Here is a 19,506-nt window from a genome sequence, read left to right as displayed (position 1 = left end):
GGGGCGGGGGCCTTTCTTGTTGCAGTCTCCTTGGGGTTCTTGTGTTCTGGGGCAGCGCCTGGATCTCTGGGACTTGGAGCTCCCCCCGTCTCCTGCGCATCTTTGGGGTGGGGGTGGGGGGGGGGTGCGATCTGTGGTCCCTCACACTCTCTATTGGACGCTCCTATAGAGAAACCTTACATAAGCAAGTGCGTGTACACACACAGGTGCTCGCATGGTGCTCTGAAAAGTATGGGCTTGGGCACATTAAACACAGGTCTTAAGACTATGGTGGGCACTTAATGCACTGTGATTTATTATCGTGATTCTTCAGTTAAACAATGTTGATTATATATTTTTTCATCAAGTTGACGCAGTGATAGCTTGATCTTGTTGTATTGTTGTGGTGTCCCATTTTTCTTTTGTTCTTTTGCTTTTTTTGTCTTTTTCTGCAGGTGTAGAAGCAGACTCTTGTTCATTATTGTTTATTTTTGTGCCCCTCCCCACCTTTTGTCTTTTCCTTTCTCTTTCACCTCTGTCTCCGTGTCTGGTCGGAATTACAAAGCATTCAAAAACAATAACAATGAAGTTTTAAGTATCAGGCGTGACATTAAAAGCAGACGCTTTGATGCTCCCCCTGAGAGTAAATCTGTAAGGCTTGTTACCAGCATTCAGACATCAATTCTGTTTGCATCACAGCCAGACAGGACACGGTAAATAAATAAATAAAAAAGAAAAGAAGTTGAAAATACGCGTAGAAAACAATTCCTCCGCTCCTCTAGGAAGTGTGATCATTTTCTGGTTCTTAGGCAGGGACTTGAGTAAAATTATCATAATGTGTTGTATACCACTGGAAAGCATAGAGTCACAGCTTTCAGAATCTGCTGGAATTATGTTGATTGCGTAAATGGTTGAAGAGTTACCTTAGTTCAAAATATGGAAACCATTTTGTGTCGGCTACGACACAACAACAGTAGAAGGGGTCTGACTGCATGGTGTGTTCCAACTATGGAAGATCACACTCATGAACCTCCCTGGTGAGCTCTATTCAGGGCTTCTGGAGAGGAGGGTCCATTGGATTGTCAAGCCTCAGATTCAGGTGGAGCAATGTGGTTGTCATCCTGGCCAAGGAACGTTGGACCAGCTCTATAGTGTTACATCCTCTATTGGTGGATAAGGAGAAGGACTGGGAGTAACACATGTGTCTCGGGTGTGGAAATTGTAAACATTGATTTTATTAAAAAGGATTTTAAAATGACAAAAAGCTCCAAATCTAAAAGTACTTAAACACATTGTTAAAATGGCCAAGGGTTTACGTTTAAAACAGACATCCGAATGCTCCCAAACATTCACAAAACAAAGTCCACTGACTTAAACACAAGTTTGGGAGCCAAGAGGAAACCAGCACTCGGGTCCCCCGTCTGTTAAAAACCTCTAAAAGTTGTTAAGCTTCACCAAGCTTTAACAACTAAAACCCATTTAAAAGCCATTAAAACACAAACAAATGGAGCACATGAGAGAACTGGCACAGATCCAGTCTCTCCCTTCTTTCTTCTTCTTCTTTCTGTTGTTTAATTGGCGGGTGGCAACCAACTTTCAGGTGCATTTCCGCCACCTACTGAATGGGAGTGTGAGTCGAAGTGGGGAGTATCCTACTTAAAAAAAAAAAAAAATTCTATCGAGCAATCCACTGTCCCTTAAAAAGTCTATGACTAACTTATACACCACTAGTCCCCCATTTAACAGAATACTCCACTCAAATTCCTTATATCCTTTAACTTTTAATTTTTCAACCAACAATTTCCTATTACCCACATATATTCCACAAGCACATAATACATGTTCAACTGTTTCCCTATCAAGTCCACATTCACACATACCGGTATTATGCCGTCCAAGAATAAAAAGCGTACTGTTCAAAGCTGTATGTCCCATTCTCATCCTTGTTATCACTGCTTGATTTCTGTTACTCATTTGAATGACTTTCATTCTTCCAACCTTTCCCTTTAATTTGTATAAATGTCTTCCTTTCACGTCCCATATCCATTGCTCTTGCCATTCATCCAGAATCTGCTGTCTAATAGCTGATTTCACCTCCGCAAGACTGTATGGAACCTCCATCACAGTATCCAGTTTCGTTGCCTGCTTTGCATAATAATCAGCTATTTCATTACCCTCTACTCCACTGTGAGCTGGAACCCACATAAATCTAACCTCTGAATTAGTCTTCATCAACCTAAACAAGCACTCAAATATCTCATACAAAATATCTGACCCCTCATCAGCTGACATTTCTCTAATTGACAACAATACAGACATGGAGTCCGAGCAAATAATACTTTTCCTAACACCATTTTGTTCTATCCACTGTAAACTAAATGAAATGTCTTAGGTGTGTTCTTGCTGTGTCTTTGTAAATCCATGCTTTCGTTCTTTTTTAAACACAGAAACAGTTTTGTTTACCTGTTTGTGGCTACGGTTTCGCCGACAGCTGCCGGCTTCTTCAGGCAGAAACGCGCACGTCTAAGAAACCACCTTCGCTTCTGTTTAAGATGCCGGGACGAAAACATCACACCCACAAGCCTACAGCTGAAAACATCGATCCGGACCCAGACAGCACAAAATATAATAGAAAGAGCACAGAGAGCACTGTTCAAGGAGAGGATAAGGAACGTCATAACCAAACAGAGGCGTGTGGAGGACGAACTGGAAAGAGGACACCTGGACTTGAAAAGGAATTACAAACTTGATAAACAAATGGAGGAACTAATTAAAGGACACATGATGGAAAAACAGGAACAAGAGTTCACAAAAGTGAAAGAAAGACACATAAAGAAGTTAAACAGACTCATAAACAAGAAAAAGAGGGGAGAAATACAAGGCAACTCCACACCAAACTCATGGGTATGTAACATTTCACAATACAAACTAACAGAAGCAGAAGAGAGCATATTAAAGAAAGGTTTAAACTTTGCTGTCACACCAAAAGAAATACCATATGATGAATTTATTGTAGCAACAGAACTAGCATGTCAACAGATCACAGATGAGGGAAAGAAAGCAGAACTCAGAAATAACGTAGTTGGGATATTAAAAAACAGCCAAATTCAACACAGCAATATCACAAAAGAAGAACAATCAGCCATGACAGCTTTATCCAAAAATGAACAGATAATTATTCTACCGGCAGATAAAGGAAGAACCACAGTAGTTATGGACAGAGAAAAATATAAACAACAGATGAAACAGATGCTAGAAGACAAAAATACATATGAAATACTTAAAAAAGATCCAACAGAAAACATTAAGAAAAACATGAAAAAATTACTGAAGCCACTGCACGAAAAAGGCAAAATAACAGAAAAAATGTACAAACACTGGATTCCCACAGCAAACATAACACCAAGAATATATGGAACGCCAAAAATACATAAACAAAACACCCCACTTAGACCAATAGTTGACAGCATAGGTACACCAACATACAACATGGCAAAAGATATCAGCAGAATCATCAGCCCGTTATTAGGAAATACAGACCAACACTGCAAAAATAGTATAGAATTGGCAAAAGAACTAAAGGAAATTACAATAGAAGACAACGACATACTCATCTCACATGACGTCACATCTCTGTTCACAAAAACACCAACCCAAAAAACCATAGACATAGTAGTTAACAGAATCAGACAGGACAAGACTTTACACAAAAGAACAAACCTCACAGCAGAGGACATAGCACAACTGATAGCACTGGTAGCTAACTCCACTTACTTCACATACGACAACACAATATACAAACAACTGGAAGGCTTCGCCATGGGTAACCCGTTATCAGCCACCCTGTGCGAGTTTTTCATGGAAGACCTGGAACAAAAAGCCATAGCCACCGCCCCCCCAAACTGCAAAATAAAACTATGGAAACGCTACGTAGACGACATACTGGAAATCATACCAAAAGGTCAAACAGAAACACTAACACAACACTTAAACAATATTGACGACACGGGCAACATAAAATTCACTTATGAGTTAGAAACAGAAGGCAGCATAGCATTTATGGACATGAAAATCACCAGGCAGACCGATGGGACCCTAAACATAAACACATACAGGAAACCAACACACACAGACCAATATTTATTATGGACATCAGAACACCCCACCATACACAAAATGTCAGTAATCAGAACATTATATCACCGAGCAAACATAATAACAGAAGAGAGAGACCGTAAACAAGAGGACAAACACATACAACACGCTTTAAAGACCTGCAGATACCCAACATGGGCAATAAACAAAGGAAAACAACAAACAAAAACAGAAAGCAAAGAACAACCCAAAAAAAAAGAACCAGAAACCCAGAAAGACAAGAACCAAAACCAGTGATAACCCTACCATACATCAGAGGCATAACGGAAAAAATAAGAGCAACAATGAAAAAACACAACATAAACACACCAACAAAGCCATACACAACAGTTAGAAACAGATTAGTACACCCAAAAGACAAAATATCAGCTGGACAAAATTGTGGAGTCATCTACGAAATCCCATGCAAAATATGCAATAAAACATACATAGGAGAAACCGGACGCCAACTCAATACACGGACAATAGAACACAGAAAGGAGTGCGAGAAAGAGGCAAATCGTAAACACACAAGAGCAGCAAAAGAAGAAGCAGAAAGTACAATAAAAAAGTCAGCCGTAACAGATCATTGCTTAAGAGAAAACCATATAATGGACTGGGACAGCACACGGATCATAACCACTGAACAACAAAAATACAAAAGATGGATCAAGGAAGCAATAGAGATAAGGAGACGTGGATGTGGGACCATGAACAGGGACGACGGAGTTTACACGCTGGACCACGCATGGGACTGCATCGTCGGAGAGGGGAGAGCGGGCAGTAGAGGGCGACAACGTCCTCTGCTGCCCGCAGATAAACGGAGAAGGAAGTGACGCGCCACCATCAGCGTCAGCCTGAAGAAGCCGGCAGCTGTCGGCGAAACCGTAGCTACAAACAGGTAAACAAAACTGTTTCTGTGTTTAAAAAAGAACGAAAGCATGGATAAATGAAATGGCTAACATTTTCACTGTATATACTGACAGATTATTAGAAGTTCGACTTTTATGATATTTACTAAATTTCGGAATCCAGAAGGAAAACCCTGTTAAATTTCCTGACTCTCTCGACCCGTCAGTACATATAGGGATGAATGATTGATGAGCATCATTTAATCTTTCTTCCACGACATTATCCCAGTTTCCCACACCTTTCCGTATTTTAATTACATTGTGAATATGAAAATCTATCATCACTTTTGGAAATAACCAAAATGAAGTAGGCGAATGTAAAAATTTCTTAAAAACAACCATATCCTTTAATTTAAAGGCTTCCGCCAATCTACATGACTTCCAAACCAAACTCTCATACTGTCCATTGAAACACTGCCCTCCTACTTTCATCTCTCCCTTAACCATATGCTCATCCTCTGTACTACCTTGTACACCAGCCCAATAATTTAATTTCAGTAACTTGAATCTAAGAGTCAATGGCATCTCTCCCATTTCCACTTGTAAGGACACTATCGGTGTGGTTTTCATTGCTCCACAACAAATTCTCAAAGCCTGACTTTGAATAACTTCAATCTTCTTCAGTAATGTTTTACTTGCGGAACTAATACTACCATAATCAATAACCGATCTGACCATTGCTATATATACCTGTTTTAAAGCCTTGGTACTAGCCCCCCAATCATTACCATTTAAACACCTCATAATATTTATTACCTTTTTACATCTTTCAACTATGTTATTAATATTCTCCTTCCAAATCACCCTTTCATCAAATATTACACCCAAATATCTAAAACTATGAACTTGCTCCTAAGGTTCCCCATATAATTTAAGCTCAATCTTAACATTTCTTTTCTTTGTAAAGACCATACTTTTTGTTTTGTCCATCGAAAACTTAAATCCCCATTCATAAGACCAATTATCCAGTTTAATTATTGCTTCATGAATTTTCTTCTGCAAGTATTGAATGTTCCTTCCCCTTTTCCATAATATTCCATCATCTGCAAACAATGCTTTCCCAACATCATATCCTATCTCTTCAAACGCATCATTGATCATAATAGAAAATAGAACAGGACTGATCACACTTCCCTGTGGCGTCCCATTGTCAAATATATAACCCTCTGACAATCTATCACCTATTTTTATCTGAATGTATCTATTAAACAAAAAATCCTTAATCCAATCATATGTTCTTCCCTCTATCTTCAACCTTTTTAACTTAATCAGCAAGCCCTCCTTCCACACCATGTCATATGCTTTCTCAATATCAAAATAAACTACAACTAAACTCTCTTAATTGTTTTGTGCTTTCCTAATGTCATTTTCCAAACTCACTATGGCGTCCATCGTCCCTCTACCAGTCCTAAACCCATTTTGATATTTCATTAACAAATTCCTACTTTCTAAATAATAATTTTACCCATGCGTAATCATTCTTTCCATTACTTTACCTATATGAGACGTTAAAGCTATCGGCCTATAATTCTCAGGAATACTTGGATCGTTCACAGGTATAATTATTGGAATTATCACTGCCTCTTTCCAATTTTTTGGTAATTTTCCTTTTTCCCAGACTTTATTATATAACTCCAACAGCCTTCCCTTCATCTCTGTCACGTTTCGAGGATGTTTAGGACCCAAATATGCAGATAGCCAGGAGGACACGAGGCAGAGATGATGAATAAGAAAAGTCCTTTATTTTAAGGAGAACAAAAAATAAGTCCAAAGGCTGGAAGCCAAAATCCAAAAGTCCAGATAACGATCTGGATATCCAAAAAAACCACTCAAGACACGAGAAGACCAAGATCACTAGTAATCCAAGACGAGACTGACAGAATTACAAACAATGGACCGACAAGACACTGAGACAAGACAGGGCTTAAATACACAGGGAGGATGAGAGGGAGATGAGCTGCAGGTGTGTGGGGTGTGGGAGGAGGACCAGGTGAAGGCAATGACTAATCAGGGGAGAAACTAACTTGACCTAAGAATAAAACCTAATACAAAAGAGCAGGAAACATAACTACAATTCAAAGGGAGGAGGGAGAAAAATAATAAACACTGATGGGAAAAAACATACTAAATCATGAAAAGCTATAACTAAAGGAAATGACTTGAGAAACCTAGAGGGCTGGAGATCTAGGGGCAAATGGGGAAAACCAGAAGACACATGAGGAAGACGCAGACATGACACATGAGGGCGATAGGACACAAAAGGAACACCTAGAGAGGATAGAGAAACATCAGGAGGCACATGAAGGAAGGGGCAGACGCAGACCATGACAGTTACCCCCCCCCCCCCCCCAAGGGGCGGATACCAGACGCCCAAACAACAACAAACAACAACAAGCACAAAACACGACACAGGAAACGAAAAAACCAGTGGGAGGGAGAAGAGGGAACCAACGAACACAACCCAAAAAGGGCGGGCGAGGGAGGAACAGGAGACCCCGGGAGGCCGGCGACAGGGAAGCAGGAGGCGGGACCAGAGAAGTCCAGTGGACCGGTGACCAGATAAGCCTAGGAGGCCGGCGACGGGGAACCAGGATGCGGGACCAAGGAAGTCTAGGAGGCCGGCGACGGGGAACCAGAAGGCGGGACCAAGGAAGCTTAGGAGGCCGGTGACGGGGAACCAGGAGGCGGGACCAGAGAAGTCCAGGGGACCGGTGACCATATAAGCCTAGGAGGCCGGCGACGGGGAACCAGGATGCGGGACCAAGGAAGCCTAGGAGGCCGGCGACGGGGAACCAGGAGGCAGGACCAAGGAAGCTTAGGAGGCCGGTAACGGGGAACCAGGAGGTGGGACCAGGGAAGTCTGGGGGGCTGGCGATGGGGAACCAGGAGGCGGGACCAAGGAAGCCTAGGAGGCCAGCAACGGGGAACCAGGAGGCGAGACCAGGGAAGCCTTGGGGGCCGGCGGCAGGGAACCAGGATGCGGGACCAGGAAACCCTGGGGATGGGGGTATTGGAGGAGGAGGACGAGGACTGGTCTCTGGAGATGGGGACTGAGACCGGAACACTTGAGACTTGGGAGACTGGAACACTTGTGGAGAGACGTGAGACAGGAGACGGGAAGACTGGAACACGTGACGGGGAGACTTGAGACTTGGGAGACAGGAACACTTGTGACTGGGAGACTTGAGACTTGGGAGACAGGAACACTTGTGACTGGAAGACGTGAGACTTGGGAGACTGGAACACTTGTGACTGGAAGACTTGAGACTTGGGAGACTGGAACACTTGTGCGGAGACTTGAGACAGGAGACGGGGAGACTGGAACACTTGAGACTTGGGAGACAGGAACACTTGTGACTGGGAGACTTGAGACTTGGGAGACAGGAACACTTGTGACTGGAAGACGTGAGACTTGGGAGACTGGAGCACTTGTGACTGGAAGACTTGAGACTTGGGAGACTGGAACACTTGTGTGGAGACTTGAGACAGGAGACGGGGAGACTGGAACACTTGAGACTTGGGAGACAGGAACACTTGTGACTGGGAGACGTGAGACTTGGGAGACTGGAACATTTGAGGCTTGGGAGACTGGAACATTTGAGGCTTGGGAGACTGGAGCACTTGAGGCTTGGGAGAGTGGAGCACTTGAGGCTTGGGAGACTGGAACACTTGTGGGGAGACTTGAGACAGGAGACGGGGAGACTGGAACACTTGTGACGGGGAGACTTGAGACTTAGGAGACTGGAACACTTGAGGCTTGGGAGACTGGAACACTTGTGGGGATACTTGAGACAGGAGACGGGGAGAATGGAACACTTGTGGGGAGACTTGAGACTTGGAAGACTGGAAGACGTGAGACTTGGGAGACTGGAACACTTGTGGGGAGACTGGAACACTTGAGGCTTGGGAGACTGGAACACTTGTGGGGAGACTTGAGACAGGAGACGGGGAGACTGGAACACTTGTGGGGAGACTTGAGACAGGCGACGTGGAGACTGGAACACTTGCGGGGAGACTTGAGACAGGAGACGGGGAGACTGGAACACTTGTGGGGAGACTTGAGACAGGAGACGGGGAGACTGGAATACTTGTGGGGAGACTTGAGACTTGGGAGACTGGAACACTTGAGGCTTGGGAGACTGGAACACTTGTGGGGAGATTTGAGACAGGAGACGGGGAGACACCCATTTCTGTTGACGTCGAGACAGGAGGCGTCGACGTTGAGATGGGAGGCGTCGACGTCGAGACGGGAGGCATCGACGTCGAGACCGGGGGCGTCGACGTCGAGACAGGGGGCGTCGATGTCGAGACAGGGGGCGTCGACGTTGAGGCAGGGGGCGTCAACTTCGAGACAGGAGGCGTCGACCCTTGGACTGGAGGCGTCGACCCCTTGGACTGGAGGCATCGGACTAGGTGGAGCCTCCTGGACAGGCTGGGCCGGAGCCTCGTGGACGGGCTGGACCGGAGCCTGTGCGATCCTCCACCGCCGAGGCAGGCTGTGATGCGTCTTCCTGGACCACCGCCAAAGCAGGATACGATGCATCCTCTTGGACCACCGCTGAGGCAGGATGTGATGCATCATCCGGGACCACCACTGAGTAAGGATGCGATGCGTCCTCCGGGACCACGGCTGAGGAAGGATGTGATGCGTCCTCCACTGCTGAGGCAGGATGCGATGCGTCTTCTTGGACCACCACCGAAGCAGGATGTGATGCGTCCTCCGGGACCACCGCTGAGGCAAGATGCCCAGCTCTGGCCTCAGACGACTGCTTGTGTCGGTTGCGGTGTCGTCGTCAGGTGGGAGACCTCTGATCCACCAGGAGAGTGGAGGCTACTTTCTGCATGACTCCAGGTCCTGAGCGCAGACCACGAAGTGAATCGACAGATCCCTCGGAGACCTTACCCACCAGGAGCCTGGAGGTGGCGTCGGAAGGAACTGCATTTTGCCAGCAACGCTGACCTGGAGAGGCTGCCGGAAAACTCTTCCCACATCCAGGACCCTCGGGTTGGTTCGTTGGTGAACCTGGTGGTTTCGCTGGGTTCTTGTGTGGTGGACAGTCCCTTAGAGGAGCTGAAACGGAGCCAACTGGTTCAGGGGAGAAGGAGATGACTCAGGTTCTGACGGTCTGAGACGGGGAGGTGGAACTGTCAGGATCAGGTGGAGATGTGGAGGTGTGGCGCTTCTTAGAGGCTGAGAGGGCAGCTCTTAGCACGGCGCTTGCTGACCGATTATGATTCCTCAAAAAGGAGGGAGCTTGTGAGCTGCTGCAAGCGTCCTGCAGATCCTCAGCAAAATCCCAAAAAACCATATCCTTCAAAGGATATTGCTCAAGGTAATGGCTGGCCCATTGTAGGGCTCTTCCCCCTAGGAGGAGCATAGTATTCTTCTGTCTGTAGCCTTTCCAGTTCTTGTTTGAAGAAGCTGAAATATTATTTTTCACAGGCCAAAAACATAAATAAAACATAGTAATTCTCTTGAATGAAAATGCAACATCTCACCTTTTAAGTTTCATGCTGTGGAGCTGAAAAATTGCATACAGTAAAAACCCAAATAATCCAAGCCCAGTTTGCTCTACTTTGATTTCCTGTGATGCTCACCTGTTCCAGCCAAACACCTGCACTTGTGGGGTTGGGCTCTGAGCTGAGGAAGGAGCTGTGTTGTTCTGTTCATCTTCATCACAGACAACAGGTGCTCACACAGCTTTGTGCTGATGAACATGGAGAACATCTGAGCAGCTGTTGGTCAGCGTGTCGGGAGGAGAGGTAAAACCTACAGTAGCTACAGAGTCAGACTGACTGGAGCGTGTCACTAATGTAACGTGATGAAGGAGCTATTCCTCAAGGTTATTTGACCTCTTTCCACAGTTGCCTCTGACACAGCGCCAGAGTGCATGAGACAGCCTCAAGGTCATGCATTTGCTTCTAAACTGTTTACTTTCCAGCAAAAGAAGAAAGAAGATTAAAAGACTCTTTTCTTTTATTAAATCAAAGAACTCTATTTTTAATAAAGCTAATCAAAACAACCGTTAGTCAATAATACCATGTGACCGATCTGTGAAATCACAATGTAATGATTAATATGTTTTAATAAGTAATATGACTTAATCTAGTTCACTAGACACACTGACACGTAAGGTAAACAATCGCATGACACATTGCTGTTGCTGATCCAATCAGAACCTTCCTAGTCTGAAGTGTGGCATAGTCTCGGTGGTGTTTCTAAATCTGCCAGCTTTAATTCAACCAGAATTCAAAACATCCAGATTAATAAAACTAGTTCCAACGCCATCTTAAGTTCAGTTTTCAAGATCTCATTGAGTTCACCGCATGCTAAGCGAAGTATTGGTTCGGCCATCTGTACTTCTCTTTTTAAGCTGAGAACCATCAAGCTGGAAAAATCTGTTTTCACCAACCAAGCAACGGTTCCTTTCAGAATAAAAGCTGAACTCGCTGACCCAAGGAGGGTCCCCTTTTGATGCTGTGAACCACCTGTCGCTTTTTACCTGGAGACTATCCAAAGACTGGTTTGTCGTACTGTCGACGCTGTTCCATCGGCTCCAGTACCAGAGGAGGGTCTGTGGACCTGGCATCCGGATCTGTACGGAGGTCTCATTCTAAGGGTAAGTGTGGATGCGACAATATGGTGTCTCGTGGTTATGAAACTACTCCGGTCAAACTAGTTAGAAGCAAAACATCATCCCACTCAGACTTGCCTCTCCAGATACGAGAGTTCTGATAATAACACAACTCACATACACCATTCATCTCACACCTCATTCAAACAGAACATCCATCAATAGAGAGTTAGTATTGTTAAATTGTTTAAAATTATTTAGTAATAAATCATCTTGAACGTTTGAAGGTCTCTCTCTCTCTTCTCTTGTCTCTCAGTTAATACAACGTGTTGTCTAATCCCTGCATTAAAAAGTTCATATCTTCTGATTTAATAACCCAGTGGTCCGTAAGATGGATTTCATACTCGATATGAAATTTTAATGTCTTACGGTCCTTAATTAAATGTAAATTACTATGATTACACTAAGCTGGAGTTCAATCATCTCAGTCTGGAAGTTGGTTGGTGTGCTTTCTATGTCAGCAGCAAACATTACTGAGCTGTTAAAATCCATTTCTGGGCTTCAACATCGGCTAATTTCTGAGTAAACTCGCTGAGTAAGAGGAGTGTTCTCAGTTTGTCCGAGGCAGAGGAGGTAATGCTGCAGATGCTCATGTTAGTAGCATGGACACTAAGGACTGTAAAGACATACCGGTTTTTCTACTTGAAGCATCAACATGTGCCTTAGTTGTTGAAACACCTTCCTTCAACATCAATCTTTCTCTTCCTGGACATTTTGGGATCATTTGTGGACATTTATTTTCTCTTGTTGCATTAATTAAATATGATTGTGGGTACACTGGGACGAAGAAGACAAATACTGTCACTGCACTACTAACACAATCGCCATGCATTATGGGAAATGTAGTTTAAAGCCAATGTACACTTTGAAGTGGCATAGACCTATTTTTAAGACACTTGAAGCTCTCGCAGGCCACATAAAACAATATGGCGGCAGGCCATATCTGGCCCGCGGGCCTTGTGTCTGACACATGTGGACTAGAGAAACACTGGCATAAATTGGGTCGACGACAGCAGATTATCACATTACACTTAATGATTGAGGGTCTCAGGTCCATTGCTGTTTTTTCTATTTTTCTCCGCTTTACCTAGATTACCACATTGTGCATCAGTAAGATGTGTTCAGTCTGTGGTGTGCACATTTAATAAAGCCTTGAATCAATAAAAAGAACATTTGAGGAATTTAATGAATTGAACGATTTGATGATTCGTTTCAGCCCTAGTTTCATGGCTGTCAGGGTGCACTGGGGTGGTTTTCTTAGTTGAGTTTGAAGTAAATTGGATGAATCAGCACCTCTAAATCTGGGGCCACCGTTCTCAGTCAGAACAGGTGGAATGTTCTCTCCAGCTTGGGAGTGAGTTCAAGAGAAGAAAGTCGGAGTTTTAAAACCAATGGAGATAGGCACCAGCTCCTTGCAATATATACTGTAAGAAGTTTTTAAATGTATGAACTTACTTCAACATGTTCCGTCTCTATCTTTCATAAGGTATCTCACAGTAATGTAATGGAGGACTGTAAGATTGGAGTGCTTGTGGTTTGAAAGTTTCAGCTGAATTCTTTTTCCAGATTTCATCAGCTGTATTTCCCTGTTGCCCGAACTGCCAGGATGACACGCCACCTCTCAATTTTCCATTTGTTGCTGTACTCCGTCTAAAACCCACTAGAGAATAAATGCTTTCTGGCATACCGCATCTGTGATCTGCACTTCAATCTCTCTCTGAAGTTTTTGGTTCTTCTTTGAAGTAGAATTTCTTGTTGTTTGGGCAATAAGTTTGAGGAGAAGACTGCAACACTTTCTAGACAAGGGAGTGGAAAATAAAAGGTGATTCTAATCAAATGAGACTAATCTAACAGCCCTATGATGAAAAAACCCCAGGACGACAAATTATGAACAAATAAGCAAACAACAACAAAACTAAGTCTACAAAAACTTTACATATATATTGTGTGTCTGTGTGTGTGTGTGTGTATATATATATATATATATATATATATATATATATATATATATATATATATATATATATATAACTTTTGACTGAGATGGACTCATTTAATCCACGTGCTTTACGCTTTATGAACGTGTTTTAAAAAGTACCTTACAACTGTTAACAATACATATGTAAAAGGAAATACTTTTTGATTTGACTATAATCTTTATCAGCTTGTACTGCAGTCACAAAGAGGCCATGCTTCTTACCGATGTTTACGTTTTTTTTTTATCTCTTCATACCACAAAACACTGTGAAAACTGAAAATAAAAATGCTTTTTTTGGATTCAAGTTATGCTAGCAGAAGAATGAACAAAAGATGTTTTAATAAAAAATGGCTAACACAGTAACATTTGTTTTAAAAGACACAAGTGACTGTTTTCTTAGAGACGTACACTCTTAAAATTTTCACCGTGAATTCACAATAATTTACTGGATAAATTTTGCCGTACTTTTGCCGTGCTTTCACAGTAAAATACTGTTACATGCACTCACAGCAATTTACTGTAATTTTGCTGCTGTGATATTATTATGTACTGCTGTAAAATCACAATTGTACACTGCAACTTTACAGCTTTAATGACAAAGCATTTACTGTTATATTACAGTACATTCCTGGGGAATTACAATCTTTTGCTGTTCATTACAACAAGGCCCTGTACTTTTACAGTATGTACTATTTACAAGTTCACAATGATTTACTGTGAATTTACAATGTATGAAAATGTAAAAAAAAATCCAGTAATGTACTGTAATAAGTAATCCAGTAATAAGTAATCCTGAGGTTCCATTTGCTTTAAATGTACTACCGTTGCACAAATACAACCCCGTCGCCAAAGTAAAGTCAGTGTTAATCCAATGGCATATTTATAGAAATTTTATTCAACATATTTTATACAGCCAAGAATTCAAGATTAATCTTTCAAGTTGTAAAATTAAAATGAGGAAAAACACTGAGAAAAGGGAATGAGGCCCTCACAACAACACGAGAGGAAAGGAGACAGTGAAGAAGGGAATGGGGTCAGGCGCTCCTTAGTCTTTAACATTATGGGCAATAGAACAGGAAAACATTTAACGTAAACTTATCTAAAAAAAAACGAACACTGAAGAACTGAGCCTGAGTACTGCTGCAAAAATCTATGATGTCCACTCAAAATCAATGAGCTTCCTAAAAAAAGTGCTCACACGAGGGTTGATTGCTGTTCGCTTCTTGGTCTTTGACCCTCTCTCAGGGTTGATTCCCAGGAAGCACCTGTTAAAAAAGCAAAGATAGTTTCAGTTGATATGAGATTAATGACTCTGGTTCACCCTCCAAAACATTAATTGGTGAAAAATGCATCTTTTTATGTTGAGTGCCACCCGCCAAATAACACACAAGAAAAGGAAGAAGAGTGTTGTTGCACAGTTTTCAAAGGAGTCAAAAACCTCCAGCAAAACCATAAATACATCAAAATAAACATACAATCCAACATGGCGTCCTCCAGAGAGTCGGACCCTCGCGTGTGTATTTTATACCTGATTTTTATGGTTATTTGTCACAAAGTTGCTGGTATTTTTCAATGAATGGGCTTCATTTGATTCATTTTGCAAAACATTTCAACTTATATTTCCAGAAATTAATGACAAATACTACACACTGTCACTTTAAATGTGATCTTTATAAAATACCTTTGAATGAACTCCAGTGTTAACGATCCAGTGGCAGGATACTCGATGTTGAAGACGTAATAGCAGCTCAACAATGCAGCTACACCATGTAAAAAGAACGGGTGTGGGCCCATCATGACCTGTCCCTCGATGGATATCAGCCATCCAGAGGGCTTCATCATGTCACCTGAAATGAAAAGACTGATATGAGCATTTTTTTCTACTTCAGCTACAAAATTCATCTAGATTTCAAGAATGAAACAAGTTATATCAAGACAGAAATGTCAATATTGGATCAAAGTAATATTACCTTGAATGATCAAGAAGGGGGTGGTGGGAAGTTCTGCAGAACTTATGTCCACGGCAGTGGCACATGGCTGTAACATAATCACACAGCAGCATAGATTTAGGATAGAGTATAAATATTCCTCATTGGTCAAAGTTAATAAATCGTACAGTTGATAATGTAATCATTCAATTTGCATTTTAAATTTTTTAATACAAAATCTTACATCAACTTCAAGCACCAAACATTCTTTTGGCTCTTTGAAGTACAACATTAGGACCAGCAGGATGGAGGCAGCCTTATCAGAGTCTTGAGCGTAGTTGACCAGAACTTCATTGATCTTGGGATGGTCCAGTGTTGAACAGTAATCCAGGATGGTCTGTCCTCGTTGACTTATTGCCACCTGTACTTTCTGAAGGACGTTGATGTCCGTCAAAAGAGCAAAATGTGAGAATAGGCTTTTCTGAGAGAAGAGAAAGGGCCACTCCTCTTTGATGTCAGACATTGCTGCAGCAGGCATTTTGTTAAGGTATTGCCGGAGGATGACATATGTCTTTTCCATCATTGGTTCTGCTCTCTCCGCCCCTTTCATTCCTTCCTCTGTGTATACAGACAATAAAAATGTATTGTTAGTACCAAAGTAACAATTTGGTCTTGTTAGCTGCCGAACACACAGTTTTTAGATCTTGACCAATGAAAAAACTCCAAACAAAATAACCTAAAACAACAGTAAAAAGCCTGCCTGAGTAGATGTTCAGTAGATCCCTCTTCATCTTCATCAACGATGCCTCGGTCTCCCCCTCTGGGAAATCCACTGGGCCCCACCTGACACACCTAAGAAGGGGAATCATAGGGTAACACTACTATTAGGGACAGTTATAGCCCAGAAGTTGGAGCAATGACTAAAGGGTCCGTTTGACTCCCAGTTGTGACTGCATTAACAGACTTATGTCACAGAAGTTATGTTACAGTGTAGAAGTGTTGTAAACACTGATGTTGTTTATCCAAATAAAGCTGCAGTCCACAGTGTTTGTGTATATATTAAAGATACCTAAATCTTTCAAAAGATATTTCTCTTCAAAATTATGATAGTTTTTTTCTACCCCACAACATTCGTTATTCTTCCTAGTTCCTCCTTCCTGCTATTTGAACATTCCTACTGACCGCCAAATTTTTTTGCCAACAGAAGTGGAGCTTCCACCTTGTAGGCACGGGTGGCCTAAGTCACCTAAGTCAGACAATTGTATTTATTTATGTGTGTGTTTTCAGTAGCACTTTGAGATTTTTCTATCAATGTAAACAGTAATTTTTACAATTATTATTCATCATCAAAATGAAATAAAACACAAACAGCAATGCTCATGATTAAAACAGTAACTACCTTAGTCGCACCAGCAACAGGAACTACAAATTTGTGTGACACAGGTACAGAAGTATCAAGATGTCAGTCCAACCTAGAATACAGGCATACTCAAGTCAACACAGGGAAGCAAGGTGAAGAACACAAATTTTAGGTCAGAATGTTGTAGATAACAGTGATAAGTAGATAACCGATACTAAAAAAAAACATTGCTAACAAAAAGAAACGCAGTGTTATGAGCGCCAACTAATCAGAGTGCCTTTCACTCTGTAGTTACTTTATCACACATATCTTGAATGGACTGCAGAGCAAGAGGAAACCATAGCCAAGGATTAGATAAGTATTCCTTCATTGTCCCACAGTTAGGAAATTTGTGTATGAAAGTATGAGCAGTGGAGTAGCAGAAGCAGTTAAAGAACAATACAACAAGTATTTAAGAAAAGAAAGCACTCGGGTATATCTGGGAGTAGTATCTAAATAGGTTGAGAATTCCAGATGAATGTGGCAGCAACAGTGAAAATGTGGATGATAAATAGTGGAAATAGCAGCAGTGATCTTGAAGTCGGTAGTTACAAACACAAATACACCAATCTGTGTAAAATAACAGAGGGATTATTCAGTTATGATTAAACGAGGTGAGTCAGTAATAATCAAAGTGAGTCTGATGTGCAGAATATATTAGTCATTCATTGTGCAGATATGACAGCTGGATTATTAATTATAGTGTGCAAAAATGACAGTACATTGGTTATACTTGCAATCAAATCAAATAAGATAATGAGTACAGTCAAAGTTCACACCCTGACAGAGATTTCTAAGGATGAGTGAGTACAGCATTATCTGTATCTGTTAACCATATTAATTATCTGTATCTTATACATATCTTATACATGTGCAAAATGAATGCACAGCAATTAATTATTTTTCTGCAATGAGATTCAACAGCGTTGGCTCCGTCAAAGCTTGATACTTTTCAAGCTTCAACGTTCAGCTGCGTCGCTTTACAAGCAGCAACCAATCAGAGCGCCTGTTGTTGTCATATCACTACTACGAGCCAGATTCCATGAAAAAAAAACCAAGCATTTAAGAATTTCAGCCATAGAGCATAAACTTATCGTCGTATTCAATCACCGCGAACCGTATGGCCCCTCCTGTCATGCCTAAACAGATCGGCATAACTAGGACTTCGTTTGGAAAAAGATTGGTGAAGAAGTCTGCGTGTTGGATAAGTTTAGAGAGCCCCTCCCGCGCTCTTTCCCCCCTGCAGCAGGGGGGTTCCTGAGGCAGCAGCCAACGGTTACGGCAGACGTTACAAGGGCCAAAGTAAAAAAAATATAGGGCTTCAAATACGGGGCTTTATGCGCGCTGTTTGACGTATACGTTATGGCCAGTGGGAACGCAGCATTAGTTGGCAATATCTTTGAACGTTTTTGCATACAAAAGTGGAGCGCAACACGTCAGAAGTGCTCCAAGCTGCACCCGCTCCGCTCTGCGGTAAATCATGGGTCTGACATCGCTTTGCCTCACGGCACATCATGTTTCATTTGTCAACCCCCCATTGTTTCCATCAACAATAGATAGCCGCGCCCCCCCCCCCCCCCCCCCCCCCTTTAAAAACGTTCCTGAGCTGGTAGACCAACTTCCACATGCAGCCTTCGATGCAACATTTTTAAAGACAATATGCGGCATGCAATAAACGTTCAACAAAAAGTAAATATCATTGTAAAAACAAAGTTGCTCACCTTCTTCACCGGCGGAGAAAGGGAAAGAGGGATTTCGCGCCTTCAGTTCAAATTAGTAGTTCGTTTAGAGGAAGTCTCCTCCCCTTCCAGTCTGCCCGTGGATCCGCCGGACGGAAAAAAGCAATAATTTTCTGGTACGTTTAATGCTCCAACATTTGTCCAGAAAAGGCAACTCAAGAGTTGTAGTCCACTACAAAATGTAAAATAACTTTTACCACCAAACAAAAATCAGCTCATCTTTGAACTTTTATGTCTTTAAATTTCATGAACATTATATGTTACATCCATAACTTTAATTGCTCTATTGTCTGTCATTCATTGTTCTGGCAGTATATAGGCTGCCTGTGTCACGTGACTTCCAAGTCAATATTTTACTGTAATGTTACAGTTTGATGGTGTGAAATCAGTGCACTTTTTACAGTTTTGCTGTGAAAATAAAATTCCTGGTTGTAATATTACACATGGTTTTACATGGCAAGATTATACTGTAAAATAGGAGTTAAATGCTGTAAAATCCAAGGATATTTTATTTTTACATTAATTCAATGGGTTATTACAGGGAAACTTAATTACAATAAATTACTGTAAAATATTACTTTAAATTAATGTGAAATGCTGGTAATTTCTAACAGTGTATGGAGATGGTCGTTCTGAGACATGAGACTGTATGTTTATACATACAGTCTCATCAGCTCAGGGTTACAAGGACTCACATCATCTATTTATAAGCAGTAAAGAGTTACAGCCACACGTCACAAACGTCTCCCTAGAACATTAAGTTGTAATTAATGTATAATTATTTAAATTCCATCTAGGGTTAT

At 41.9% G+C, this 19,506-nt stretch overlaps 1 protein-coding gene across 2 annotated transcripts; it reads right to left on the bottom strand.

Moving 5' to 3' along the window:
* Nucleotides 1-14,511: 14,511 nt before the first annotated feature.
* LOC139061577 (uncharacterized) lies at nucleotides 14,512-18,773 on the bottom strand. 2 transcript variants are annotated; one of them, XM_070542025.1, is made up of 7 exons: nucleotides 18,686-18,773; nucleotides 16,965-17,037; nucleotides 16,326-16,417; nucleotides 15,810-16,183; nucleotides 15,608-15,674; nucleotides 15,319-15,484; nucleotides 14,512-14,902 (listed from the first exon to the last, which is right to left on the bottom strand). In XM_070542025.1, exons 3-7 carry the CDS (start codon nucleotides 16,360-16,362, stop codon nucleotides 14,788-14,790), a joined length of 759 nt encoding a protein of 252 aa, XP_070398126.1. In that variant the 5' UTR covers nucleotides 16,363-16,417; nucleotides 16,965-17,037; nucleotides 18,686-18,773; the 3' UTR covers nucleotides 14,512-14,787. The 2 variants fall into 2 exon arrangements, with proteins under 2 accessions (XP_070398126.1, XP_070398124.1); XM_070542023.1 differs by lacking the exon at nucleotides 18,686-18,773 and having other exon boundaries at nucleotides 16,965-17,102.
* Between the last annotated feature and the right edge of the window lie 733 nt (nucleotides 18,774-19,506).

Source organism: Nothobranchius furzeri, chromosome 12, assembly GCF_043380555.1.
Source record: "Nothobranchius furzeri strain GRZ-AD chromosome 12, NfurGRZ-RIMD1, whole genome shotgun sequence".
Lineage (NCBI taxonomy): Eukaryota > Metazoa > Chordata > Actinopteri > Cyprinodontiformes > Nothobranchiidae > Nothobranchius > Nothobranchius furzeri.
The sequence above is the reverse complement of the archived record's forward strand: the minus strand, read 5'-3'. Positions and strand labels throughout refer to the sequence as shown.